This window comes from Anopheles moucheti, chromosome 2 (assembly GCF_943734755.1).
Source record: "Anopheles moucheti chromosome 2, idAnoMoucSN_F20_07, whole genome shotgun sequence".
In the NCBI taxonomy this organism is placed as follows: domain Eukaryota; kingdom Metazoa; phylum Arthropoda; class Insecta; order Diptera; family Culicidae; genus Anopheles; species Anopheles moucheti.
The window spans coordinates 75,146,968-75,159,885 of record NC_069140.1 but is presented as its reverse complement, the minus strand read 5'-3'; the positions used below and the strand labels follow the sequence as shown (position 1 = coordinate 75,159,885).

Sequence of the window (12,918 nt, the reverse complement as noted above, 5' to 3'; positions counted from 1 at the left end):
GGGTTTAAATATCCTATTCCTGGTATTGGAAATCTGAAAACAGCTGGTTTTGTATGGAATTTCGTACCAACCGACGGATAGTTTGAGCGAGATGAAGGATGCTTTCCGTTTTATTGATATTACTTATTAGCGATCGTTCTCACGTGTTTGATAGTATGCAATAGCAATTGTGATGGGCAAATTTGTCCCAAGCTGCAGATCGCCAATCTCGTCGCTCATTGTGAAGACACTTGCGATCATTTCGTCACATTTACACTTGCACATTTACATCAGTATGAAACACACTATGTGCTCCTCAGGCACAATTTGATAGTCAGTAGCAAATCATAAGGATACAACACCACAAAGCACTCACCAATTTTTCTCAAACAAATCTGAGTTTTCAATGCAAAAAAAACGAGACCGCTTTCAGCACGCACGACAATGTTTTAGCAACACTACTATGATAGGTTCTTCACTGAACACTTCGTTTTTATATAAATGCATACTTGATTTCTTCAAGTATCTTTTTTCGTGATTTTTTTTAAATTTAGATAAACGATTCCGCGGCGATGATCCAAAACCGTATGGATTTAGAATTGGAAATTTTAGAACAATTTCAGTCTAACAACGATGCAAATGTTACCGAGATTACAACAATGTAGTTTGAACAGTATTCTACAAGGGGATATAATGAAGTGTTTGGACAGTTTGGGATGGGTGGACATAAGCTGAACCTACAAACCAGCTTCGAATAAGTAATAATCAAGAAAGACAGAAATGGTATTCCAAGAACCATGAGGTATGAAATATCAAACGGAAAAGAGAGTTCTAATGATTGCAATATGATTTTATTCATAATCTATGACAATGCTAGCTATGTCGTAGTACACTAACAGATTGTGTCGGTTATAACATCATTACCGGCTTGCAAACTTGCACAAATTGTGACAATCGAAATACTAAACACAATACTCCACCACAATACTGTTTCGAAACACGTAGGCTGGACATATTCACGGTTCAGTCGGTGAGAGAAAACAATACCACACCACGAGTGTCGCAATGGCAATAGCTTGCAAATATTCCGGAAGTGAAAATAAGCATGGTTTCTATTCTAGCATCTAAGGGTAGGATCATTTACGAACAGATGAAACAATCCCGTTCAAGAAATAGAATACATGAATAGGTTGAAGTAAAAGGGCATATAAGGGTTTACGGGGCGGCCAGATGGTGTATTGGTAGCGCAGCCGGTCTGCACAAGACAGGACTAGGAAAAATTTCATTTGGACCACCGTACGCCTCCGTACGCAGCACTGACTATCCTACGGGTAAATAAAGTAAAAAAAAATAGAAATGGTAGGCTTAAACATCCTGAAGATGCCGTGCCGAAAAAGAAGAAGGAGTTTGAAAACACTGCATACTTTTCTTGCGTAGCCGTGTAACCGGGCCGACATAGCTAATCAAATAAAAAAAATTATCTAACCAAGGATATATAAAATCTAAGGATATTTTCAATCGATTTTCTACCTTTTTAATTTGATTTTGTGCTATAAATTAACTCTGCTGCTGAATTTCCACAAATCGCACAATCGGCACAAGTTGTTTGGGGCCCCCAACACGGCGAGGCCCTAGGCGTCCGCCTACTACGCCTACCGTTTGATCCACCGCTGATTGGGGCAAAAACCACCGCAAAATCGCTTCGAAAGCTACCAGTACAGTACCAGGAGAGCATCCACGGAAGAGGTAACACCTAGTACAGCAAATTGGCGCGAAAACCACCGCAAAATCGCTTCGAAAGCTACCAGTTTAGTACCAGAAGAGCATCCACGGAAGAGGTAGCACCTAGTACAGCAAATTGGCGAGAAAACCACCGCAAAATCGCCTCGAAAGCTACCAGTTTAGTACCAGGAGAGCATCCACGGAAGAGGTAGCACCTAGTACAGCAAATTGGCGCGAAAATCACCGCAAAACCGCTTCGAAAGCTACCAGTTTAGTACCAGGAAAGCATCCACGGAAGAGGTAGCACCTAGTACAGCAAATTGGCGAGAAAACCACCGCAAAATCGCTTCGAAAGCTACCAGTTTAGTACCAGGAGAGCATGCACGGAAGAGGTAGCACCTAGTACAGCAAATTGGCGCGAAAACCACCGCACAATCGCTTCGAAAGCTACCAGTTTAGTACCAGGAGAGCATCCACGGAAGAGGTAGCACCTAGTACAGCAATTTTAAGCGAAAACCACCGCAAAATCGCTTCGAAAGCTACCAGTTTAGTACCAGGAGAGCATCCACGGAAAAGGTAGCACCTAGTACAGCAAATTGGTGCAAAAACCACCGCAAAATCGCTTCGAAAGCTACCAGTTTAGTACCAGGAGAGCATCCACGGAAGAGGTAGCACCTAGTACAGCAAATTGGCGCGAAAACCACCGCAAAATCGCTTCGAAAGCTACCAGTTTAGTACCAGGAGAGCATCCACGGAAGAGGTAACACCTAGTACAGCAAATTGGCGCGAAAACCACCGCACAATCGCTTCGAAAGCTACCAGTTTAGTACCAGGAGAGCATCCACGGAAGAGGTAGCACCTAGTACAGCAAATTGGCGCGAAAGCCACCGCAAAACCGCTTCGAAAGCTACCAGTTTAGTACCAGGAAAGCATCCACGGAAGAGGTAGCACCTAGTACAGCAAATTGGCGCGAAAACCACCGCAAAATCGCTTCGAAAGCTTTCAGTTTAGTACCAGGAGAGCATCCACGGAAGAGGTAGCACCTAGTACAGCAAATTGGCGCGAAAACCACCGTAAAATCGCTTCGAAAGCTACCAGTTTAGTACCAGGAGAGCATCCACGGAAGAGGTAGCACCTAGTACAGCAAATTGGCGCGAAAACCACCGCAAAATCGCTTCGAAAGCTACCAGTTTAGTACCAGGAGAGCATCCACGAAAGAGGTAGCACCTAGTACAGCAAATTGGTGCGAAAACCACCGCAAAATCGCTTCGAAAGCTACCAGTTTAGTACCAGGAGAGCATCCACGGAAGAGGTAACACCTAGTACAGCAAATTGGTGCGAAAACCACCGCACAATCGCTTCGAAAGCTACCAGTTTAGTACCAGGAGAGCATCCACGGAAGAGGTAGCACCTAGTACAGCAAATTGGCGCGAAAACCACCGCAAAATCGCTTCGAAAGCTACCAGTTTAGTACCAGAAGAGCATCCACGGAAGAGGTAGCACCTAGTACAGCAAATTGGTGCGAAAACCACCGCAAAACCGTTTCGAAAGCTACCAGTTTAGTACCAGGAAAGCATCCACGGAAGAGGTGGCACCTAGTACAGCAAATTGGCGAGAAAACCACCGCAAAATCGCTTCGAAAGCTTTCAGTTTAGTACCAGGAGAGCATCCGCGGAAAAGGTAGCACCTAGTACAGCAAATTGGCGCGAAAACCACCGCAAAATCGCTTCGAAAGCTACCAGTTTAGTACCAGGAGAGCATCCACGGAAGAGGTAGCACCTAGTACAGCAAATTGGCGAGAAAACCACCGCAAAATCGCTTCGAAAGCTACCAGTTTAGTACCAGGAGAGCATGCACGGAAGAGGTAGCACCTAGTACAGCAAATTGGCGCGAAAACCACCGCGAAATCGCTTCGAAAGCTACCAGTTTAGTACCAGGAGAGCATCCGCGGAAGAGGTAGCACCTAGTACAGCAAATTGGCGCGAAAACCACCGCAAAATCGCTTCGAAAGCTACCAGTTTAGTACCAGGAGAGCATCCACGGAAGAGGTAGCACCTAGTATAGCAAATTGGCGCGAAAGCCACCGCAAAATCGCTTCGAAAGCTACCAGTTTAGTACCAGGAGAGCATCCACGGAAGAGGTAGCACCTAGTACAGCAAATTGGCGCGAAAGCCACCGCAAAACCGCTTCGAAAGCTACCAGTTTAGTACCAGGAGAGCATCCACGGAAGAGGTAGCACCTAGTACAGCAATTTTAAGCGAAAACCACCGAAAAACTGTCGACACGAACGGCAGGTGCTGAACGATCTGGACGTGGACATTGAATCGCCCAGCAGTTAGCCGTCGGATGTGCAGAAGGCCGCAATTGGCACGAACCGTGCTGCGCCGTCCAGTCTGAGCAATGACGATCGGACGAGATTACTGCTGTTGCTGCCATGCACACTCCTAACGTTAGCGATATCATTCTACTCCAAACAGTACGCTTAAGATGGGCAGTTGTCATTACACTAAGTTGGACACCCGTTGCCGGTGGTTTATTTCGACCAGATGCTCAGTAGGACCGATCCCCGAATGATATTGTCAGTTAGCCTAGACAAGCCATTAAGAGACATCGGGTGAACTAAGTTTGCCCACGGCTTTGGAACTTGGTAACAAGTCGTCTAATTCGCCACGACTGATAAGTGAACCTAGGAACGCTGCACCTGTAGCATCAGGTCAGAAACCGGTTACGAGAACAGGTGTCCAAACTTTAGATAATTGCAACTGCTGTAGGAGCCACGCAGTGCACACTAGGCACTAGGTGCCTGTAGGCTTCTTCCTAGTAAAATATGCTAAATATTCTTCCTAAATGTAGTTCCGCTCCCGTAGGTGGGTTCTTGGTGCTTTTGCTATTCATTCTTACACTATGGTCTACCGGTAGCAAAAACGAACTAAAAAAACGTGATTCTTTAGGATAGTAACGTAAGCCTAGACATGATACATGTATGTGAATACTTGAACGTGCATCGTGGGCACACTCATACAATATTATGAAAAATGTAATTGTGCAAAAGCTTATTAGTGCTGGAATTGGAAGACACGAATTGCAAACAAAAAGGGTTCCGCTCACCCGACACAAAAATAAATCAATCGAAACAAAGATTAAGATATGTCTTCCCCCCCATCGTCGCACCTAACAAGTGAGAAACAGTGAGAAAAGCTCCAGGTTGAGTATGTTATATTTAAAGTATAATTCTGTGTTGCAGCTATTTGTTAAATGTATGTAGGTCCTGTTCGGTTGAAGTTTTACGCACTCCAACCACCTTTTGCTTTCCCTTCTTTGACGCTACCTCCGGCCGACCATTTGGGTCGCGGTTTGTACAGACAGTTTGTCGGATGCTTCATCAGATAGCCACGATCGTCCTTCACCTTGTACGGTTGGGTGTATCGCTGGCAAACGGCAGCCGTTGTTGTATACCCGCTCAGCGGATAATGATGGACATTACGGTACGGTTCATGGCCGTAAACCTGCCGTTGATACTCGGTGCTGGTGTGGTAAGCGAAACCGCTCGTCGTTGTCGTCTGCGAAATGGACCACGTTGGAGGCTGCAAGTAGTATCGGGAAAAACATTATGGAAGTGAACAAAAGCCGTCAACGAGCAACTAAAACAGTACAAAAGAAAGGAGATACACACGCACAAACAATATGTGAGAAGCGGATGAAAGAAGCATAAACAGTAACACAGAACAGAAGACGGTAAAGCGTTGATGAATAATAGTAGGCCACAGCTTGTCTATTTCTTCACGTTGTGCGATGCCTTCATTAGCCGGTGAATGTCTCGCTTTTTCTCGGCCATAGTTTTTTTGGCCGGTTGGGCAGTTACTTCACCTACCACATCGTGCTTGTTGATGGAAGGCGTCAGAAGCGGACACCGTTCCGGTTTTTCGAACGGTGTTAACGGTGTAGTGACACGATTGATGGACGACAGTGAACTACGGCTGACGTCCAATGCTAGCGCATCGACACTGTTCCGGTCCGAACTAACTGTCACCGTCGAGGCGGTGGATGGTGTTCGCGAGGGCAAAGATGTGGTGGGACTAGCACCAGTAATGTTCGGCAATTTGGTGGTGGATGTCGACGTGTTAGAGCCGCTGCTCGAGCTCGAGCTGGAACTTGAAGTGCTTGAAGACGAATTTGAGCGTTTGCCACTGCCGGACAGTTTCCCCTTGTTGGCAAACACAAACGGTGGAGGCCGGGGTTTTGTCTTCGTTGATAACGCACTGGCCTTTTCCGGAACTTCACTAGCGGTCACGCTTGTTGTGGACAGTTTTTTTTCGCGCGTTGGATCTACCTTGCGTATCTTGTACAGCATATGGATCTTCTCCTCGTGCAGATATTTATGCACATCCCGGTGGGATATTGTGATGCAACGATCCTCTTCCAGCAGCTTCGCCAGATTCTCCGAATCGGAACAACAACGCTCAACAAACTTGACGCTTCGTGCGAAGGTGATTGGCTTGTCCGAGTCGTCCTCTTCCGGCGAGTCCTTTGTCGCATAGGGCGCGGCACGTATTTCCAGCTCGTAACAGTACTGGTTCGCTTCCTCGTGTCGTCCAAAGTAGATCATCAGAAAGGACAGCTTCTTGTTCGCTACATCGGAGAAGAAGTAGAACAAGAAGCGCTTACTGAAGGCGTCCACCAGCTTAAGACCTCCTAGCGACATTTGCTCCTTAAACACCAGTGATGTCGTCTCGCGGAAACGAAACACAGGACCTAGCTCCTTGTGACCCTCGGTAAGATGCTTCTCAATTTCGTGCTGTAGTCCTCGCCAATCGCACCTATATAGAAAGTGGAGGTTATTCCAACGTCCGACATGCCGCTGATGTAGCAATCTCTCTACCCCAAACTTACTTGATGACATTTAAAGCATCCGTAACACACCGATAGGGTCGGAAGCGGCACTCAACAACGTGTGCATCCATCTCGGACTGGGCAAACTTCCAGGTGCATCCGTTGGACGCATAGCGACACGGGCACATTGCCTGATTCAGCAGCTTCTCGATCGGGTTGGGAACTCTCTTCTGATCCAGCTTGGCACCACACTGCAACAGGAGAAGAGACGGAAGATTAGATGGCGGACAGGGATACCAGCATGCCTCGTACTCTCTCTCTCTCTCTTTCAGCAGCCCATAGAACTCCAACACCAATAACAACAACATCAAAACCGACTATCATCATTGACAGCGGCTTGCTGTTATCGGAGACAGATGTTAATGGTTATCGCTGCTGTTGGGCTTGTTCCGGTAGGCTGGGATGTCGTGTTAAAAATGCTTATCAGCCAGGTTTAGGCGTGTGCTAACAACATATCAGGCTGAACTAGTATCTGCAACAACAATAAGAATGCAATCGTAGCAACACTCTGTGCGGACGGTGTGCAGAAGTGTCTGTAGCATACATCCATCAGCTATCCGCCATCTTTGTGTAACGCGTTACATAGTAGGCTATTTTAATGCGAGTTTTTATCTGTTTTATCTGAAAATGTCCTGCCTGCGTGTTTCTGAACAGCATTGTAGTGGAGTATTTTGTTTAGTATTTCGATTGTCACAATTTGTGCAAGTTTGCAAGCCGCTAATGATATTTTAACCGACACAATCTGTCAGTGTACTACGACATAGCTAGCATTGTCCTCGAATATGAATAAAACCATATTGCAATCATGCGAGCTCTCTTTTCCGTTTGATATTACAATCATCATGGTTCTTGGAATACCATTTCTGTCTTTCTTGATTATTACTTATTCGAAGCAGGATTGTAGATCCAGCTTATGGACCTAATACAGTGGAGGATCAATCCCCTTGGAGGCTCAGGGCGGAATTATAGCTGGGGCCTCTAATTTTAAAAACGATGCAAGAGGGAAGGGGGACATTGAGGGGACTTGAAATGAGACAAGGCGAAAAGCGCAGTAAGAAGGGGCCTACTCCGCCTACCGTTTGATCCGCCGCTGGGCCGCCCCTAATCATCTTCTTCAAATGGTCCGCCAGGGCCATCACCAGCTTCGAATACAATATTGGAACCGGCTATATCACCACCAACTCCAGTTACCACTGTATCTGAACTCTTCAAAATGGAGCTACAATCATACGTGCACCTGCTTAGAGAAGCAGCACGTGGTGAAATTTACAACTAAAGCATCCAAGGAACACTTTGCCATCGAATTGGTTCGCTCGCTGTGCTTCCGGGATATTTGCCATGCAACACTCACTTATACTTCTTCGATCTTAACTTAACTTAACAAAACACTCAAGCACCAGCATTTGGTGGTGAAGTTAATCGCTATTGTTTATCCTGCAGCGGGTATTTATAACACACAATCTCCTAACACGGATGTTCAGTCATACGTATGAACGCATGTCTGTTCGCGATGCCTCCTTTCACGTAAACCAGGTATTGAACAGTTCCGGAACAACACACCGACTGCAGGTGAGATGGGTAATGTGTGTTTGTGACGATATCACCGGTAGCACGGAATATACATAGGAGATTGGGCTGCAGGATCCTTAAGGTCAGTGTATGAGACCAACCAGATGATGCGTCCACTACAGTACCCGATCCTGTTTCCACGGGGTGAAGCCGGTTGGACTCATGGTATGTTTAAGATACGTCGCCGAGGAAGACAGCCCAGACCATCGAACACGGGGACTAACTCAGATAGTGGTGCGTCATCAATGAGAATGATCCCCAATGGAGCCGAATGCAGAGGAAAATTCATCCAATCAAATTACTCCACGTAATTATGTCGCGTATATATTGCATATCCTGGCGGGAGATCGCTCATTCTCTGATGCATTATGAGGGGTAATCACCCGTCATACGTTTGCAATATAGAATGAGCGAGTTACTAAGTTGTGAATTTCGATTTTTTGTTTATTTATTATTTAGTGGATTGTTTAACATTGTGTATCCCATTAAATAAACAACGCAAATTTTATATAATAATAATAATTTGTGTTATGCACAGTCGGTTAGGTTTGCATAGCTTTTAGCATTTGAAACTAAAACATTCTTTGATCCATAGGTGCAGGGCCACGAGAGTTGACAAAATACTGACAAATTTGTCCAATGGCCAAATCAGCTGGTCAGAGGTGACACCTGCAGCGTGGAATAAATTTGCCCATCCCTATGGCGTTGCATACTATCAAACCCGTGAGAGCGTTCACTAGTTTAAGGAAGATGGATGAAACGGAGAGCATCCTTCATTTCGCTCAAACTTTCCATCAGCTGTTACGAAATTCCATACAAAACCAGCTGTTTTCAACCAGCAAGGTAGCACCTAGTACAGCAATTTTGATCGAAAACCGCCGAAAGGTATGCAATGTTTAAACACTAACTTTCCCGTTGGTCGTGAAAAAATTTCTTCGAAAACTACCAGTTTTCGAATGTATAGTACCAGGAGAGCACGGAAGATCCGCCGCTGCATTTAGCACAGCACTTTATGAGGTTAATGTCGCTTGCGAGTTTTCGCACAACGACTACACAAGTTATTACACATTTTATATCAAAACATGTATCTATAATATCATGATTGAAACAGCAAGCCATTAACAATGCGCCTCTTTCACTCGTTCAGTGAACACTTGTTGGAGAAGAATGGTATACACTTACCAAGCACAGTGTGTTCTTCGAAGATTCCTGGCATGGTGCGCAATAAAAGTGATCCTTTGCGGCACACTGATACACCTCACCGTTTGGGAAACAATTACATTTTTTACATCGTAAATTTTCCATTATTCTGTCGTTGACGCAGTGTTCGCTTTGTGTGTATTCTTACACCCTCCAAACTTTTCCGCAATTCCAGCAATTACAGCACTGTTTTACAGCACAACTAATAGATCTCAGACACGTCCGTTTCCGATCAAGGCTTAACCGTGAACTGACACACACTTGTTTGGCGTTTCGTTTTCACACGTTCTGCAATGGTGACTTTGATGGCGAATGCAACGCAAAGTGGCGCTGCGATGTTTTGGTACTCTCTTTTTCGTTTGCAAACACCGGCTTATCAATCTAGTCACCAAAGAGTTCGGGTACTGTTCGAAACACCACGCTCTTATCGTACTTTACCTACGGGGTAATCTTAAGTATCCTGAGTGCCGGTGACGAATTTACGGCACTTCCCGTCTGTGGACGCACGCTTTATCTGGTTCAGTTTTTGAATATTAGATGACAAACACACGCACTCGAAGGATACAAGGAACACGTTTACCGCTGCCGATAAGATAGTATCGAACGGAGTTGGTCTAAACTCTTCATCACTGACGTCGCCGGTTGTATTGTAAATCACAATTTCAAATCGTGCATCTCGATTCCTTCACCTTTGTTGATCACTGTTTTTGTCTTATATGTTTTTTTTTCACCCGCTATAGATCGAGAGATTTAAAAATTGAAGTCTCGTACACGGCCCGATTCGTTCTGGCACTGCAACGCTAGAGTGCGTGTTGTCGCCCTTCGGCGGTCATTACAATTCTGACGCAGATATCTTGCCAAAAGTGTTTGCCATCCGCAAGGGGTCCTAAATCGGACCGCAATCTACCCAAGCATTGTTCTTATCGTGCGATATCGTCCCTTGCGCTTCCGGCTACCCGCCAGACCGACTATAGCGTCCCATCCAACACACCCCGTATGACTCAGGGAACCTGGGCTGGGTGGCTGTGATTTTATTGACAAGGTTGCGCCTATTCAGGAACTACGCAGAAACTCGTTGGGTGTGCCCGGAGTAGTCGCAAATGCCTTTACGTTTATGACATCGCGACATTTAAGATAAGCCAGTGCTCGTGGTTGATGATGTTGGGGTTATATGTTTGGTTTCCGCCTGATAGGGAAATTAGTTTGTGCATTATTTTATGCGCTTATCACAAACAGATTGAGCATGACACGTCAATTGCAGCATGATACGCCCCCCTCCGGGAGTTGGCTTCGGGAGTCGATTGGCAGTAGGGTGACCCTATTTCATGCTAGTTGGAAGAGGATAGAGAAGTGAACTGCAAAGAAAAAGAAAGGGAATATAATGTTAAACCTTCTGCTAATCCGAAATCTATTTGCGACATCCAGGAGATGCTGTAGTTTCCCAAGTGTTGGAGACGTGAACACCACACGGATAAACGCGGTTGCTTAGCAACAGTCAGTGCAATAGAGTTCCGTGGTGACGCCAGCAGGCGCGCACCTTTTTCAGACTAGTAGGCTCAGGCTTAAGGCGTGTTGCATAATCATTAAGAAAATATATTGTATTCGAAGATACAACACCAAGCAATCTGTTGTGTTGTGAGATCGATTCTCAAAATCGGCCAATTCCATCATATCAAGAGAACATTTACGCTTTCTCACACTGTCGAACTAACAATCAAATCTGTCCAAGCGCGAAAGTCTTGGGTCTAAACCCAAGAGTATCCCACAATCTGAAGCATAGACCGACGTTTAAAAAAATGTTACAAATAAAATAATGAAATGAGTGAAGATCACGACACTGACGACTCAACAAAATCTATTCTAACAATTCTAGATATCAAAACCAAAGCACGTAGGAACCTTTTTCCATCGAAACAAATGCTCGAGTACCACTAATGGCTTGAACAAAGTACCTTCTACACGATGCATACAGAAAGCTGACTTCCACTGGACGTCTGATGCATAAACCAATTATAAACAATCGATCGCAAACGATCACGAACGCCGTTAAGACCATAGAGAACGGGAAAGGCTGGTTATTCTCTTCTAATGGGCAAACAATAAACCGAGGCAAAGGAAAGCAAACAATGGTTCTTGTCGTATGTGTATACTTTTTAACTTCACATTCGAAAAGGGATTTATAAACATCTCACGCTTCGTGCAACATTGTTGAGCTTGCAATCGCTTCGTTTCTGCCGCAGAGTCGTTAATGTAAACATTATTCGCTAATCGAATAAGTAGCTTAGCCAATTACAAGTTATCAGAGTTTCGAGCACGAATCAGTTATCAGATTATCGCAAAATCTAATCAGTTCGACAAAACAATACCGGTCGAACGAAAAATCGATTAATCACTGCGCTTCTTCCCTGCCGCAGCACGCGTTATCGGACGGACGGAAGCACCAACACCCGCAGGCAACAAAACACAGAAATGCCTTCATCTCTGTAATAAACGACACTAATTGGTTACAGGTTGATGGTTGATTGATTTATGACCTCTCTTCATGTAAAGCCATCGCATACACTCTTCAGCCGCAAGCTTTTAGCACACACACCCACTATTGTTACCACCTTATCCAATTGCTGCTGGAAATCAACAGTGATGATTGTTAACGACCGCAACAGAGCGCCAGGACAGAAGTTTGAAGTCACAATGGTACAATTTGATTGATCAATCGCTCAAGATATTTGCTGATGACCAGCAATGTACCGCACGCGCACGACACGACACTTTCAAACGATCCTTTGACGGAATGTTGTATCGGATGTAGCGACACTGGGAAATCCCCTGCCTAGTAGCACCCAGAATCGGCCGATCGATGCCTACGCGCTGATGAAGCAGAACTGAATATAATTCCTGTCACTTGTTGCCGATCAGTTCACATCTGTGGAACGAACACAGCCCAGCACAACTACACGTGCATTACTAGCGCTCCCTTCTCGCTTTTCATAAATTGCATAAACAAAGCTGTGGCGTGATTCTGAAACCCAAAACAATGTTTCTTCTTTGCGTTCCAACTTAGCTAAGCAACTAAGCAATCAGCAGGGCAACTGAGATGATCAACTACCATTCAATGTCACCCAACCGATAAATATTAAGGGTGTAGTACACTACAGCAACTCTGTATACACTATGGCAACCTGAACAAGAAGGTATTTTTGGATTTTTTTTGTAAAAGAAAATAAATTCAACTTAAAATGTTAACAAGAGTAGAAAACACATGCGATTATACTATTCCCTTAACAGAATCGTTCTCCGAAATGTAAGCTGCATGCGCATAAAATAAATGTCTGTGAAGGGGGAGTCACGTTCGGTTTATCCATAAAGAATAGTCTTAATTCTACCTATACAGCATCTTTCAAAGCACAACAGAATCGTAGGGGTTTTCAGTAGGTTTTAGCCTTCAATTTCAAATATAATGCATTTATTTCACGCAATCCATTCGACCATAGTTTTCGTCACTGCTACATCAGAGGTTATAGAAATAGATATCTTATCCTTTCAGCTAAGTTAGTGTAT

General features: G+C 44.8%; 1 protein-coding gene across 4 annotated transcripts; it reads right to left on the bottom strand.

The window, feature by feature from the left end:
- Positions 1 to 4,906: 4,906 nt before the first annotated feature.
- On the bottom strand, positions 4,907 to 12,285 carry LOC128297641 (uncharacterized). Of its 4 annotated transcripts, none has more exons than XM_053033322.1 (5): positions 12,226 to 12,285; positions 9,343 to 10,688; positions 6,592 to 6,782; positions 5,573 to 6,518; positions 4,907 to 5,285 (listed from the first exon to the last, which is right to left on the bottom strand). In XM_053033322.1, exons 2-5 carry the CDS (start codon positions 9,463 to 9,465, stop codon positions 4,986 to 4,988), a joined length of 1,560 nt encoding a protein of 519 aa, XP_052889282.1. In that variant the 5' UTR covers positions 9,466 to 10,688; positions 12,226 to 12,285; the 3' UTR covers positions 4,907 to 4,985. The 4 variants fall into 4 exon arrangements, 2 of the variants coding, with proteins under 2 accessions (XP_052889282.1, XP_052889281.1); XM_053033321.1 differs by lacking the exon at positions 12,226 to 12,285 and adding an exon at positions 11,970 to 12,223 and having other exon boundaries at positions 9,343 to 10,715; XR_008287244.1 differs by lacking the exon at positions 12,226 to 12,285 and having other exon boundaries at positions 5,145 to 5,285; positions 5,375 to 6,518; positions 9,343 to 12,223.
- Between the last annotated feature and the right edge of the window lie 633 nt (positions 12,286 to 12,918).

Bases quoted from the DNA above. Each gene is read 5' to 3' on its own strand.
- LOC128297641 (XM_053033322.1), bottom strand. From the start codon at position 9,465: ATGGAAAATTTACGATGTAAAAAATGTAATTGTTTCCCAAACGGTGAG. The intron at 6,783-9,342 runs GTAAGTGTATAC...CTCCTGTTGCAG, and splicing joins CGAAGAACACACTGTGCTTG to TGTGGTGCCAAGCTGGATCA. The intron at 5,286-5,572 runs GTAGGTGAAGTA...TACTACTTGCAG, and splicing joins CCATCAACAAGCACGATGTG to CCTCCAACGTGGTCCATTTC.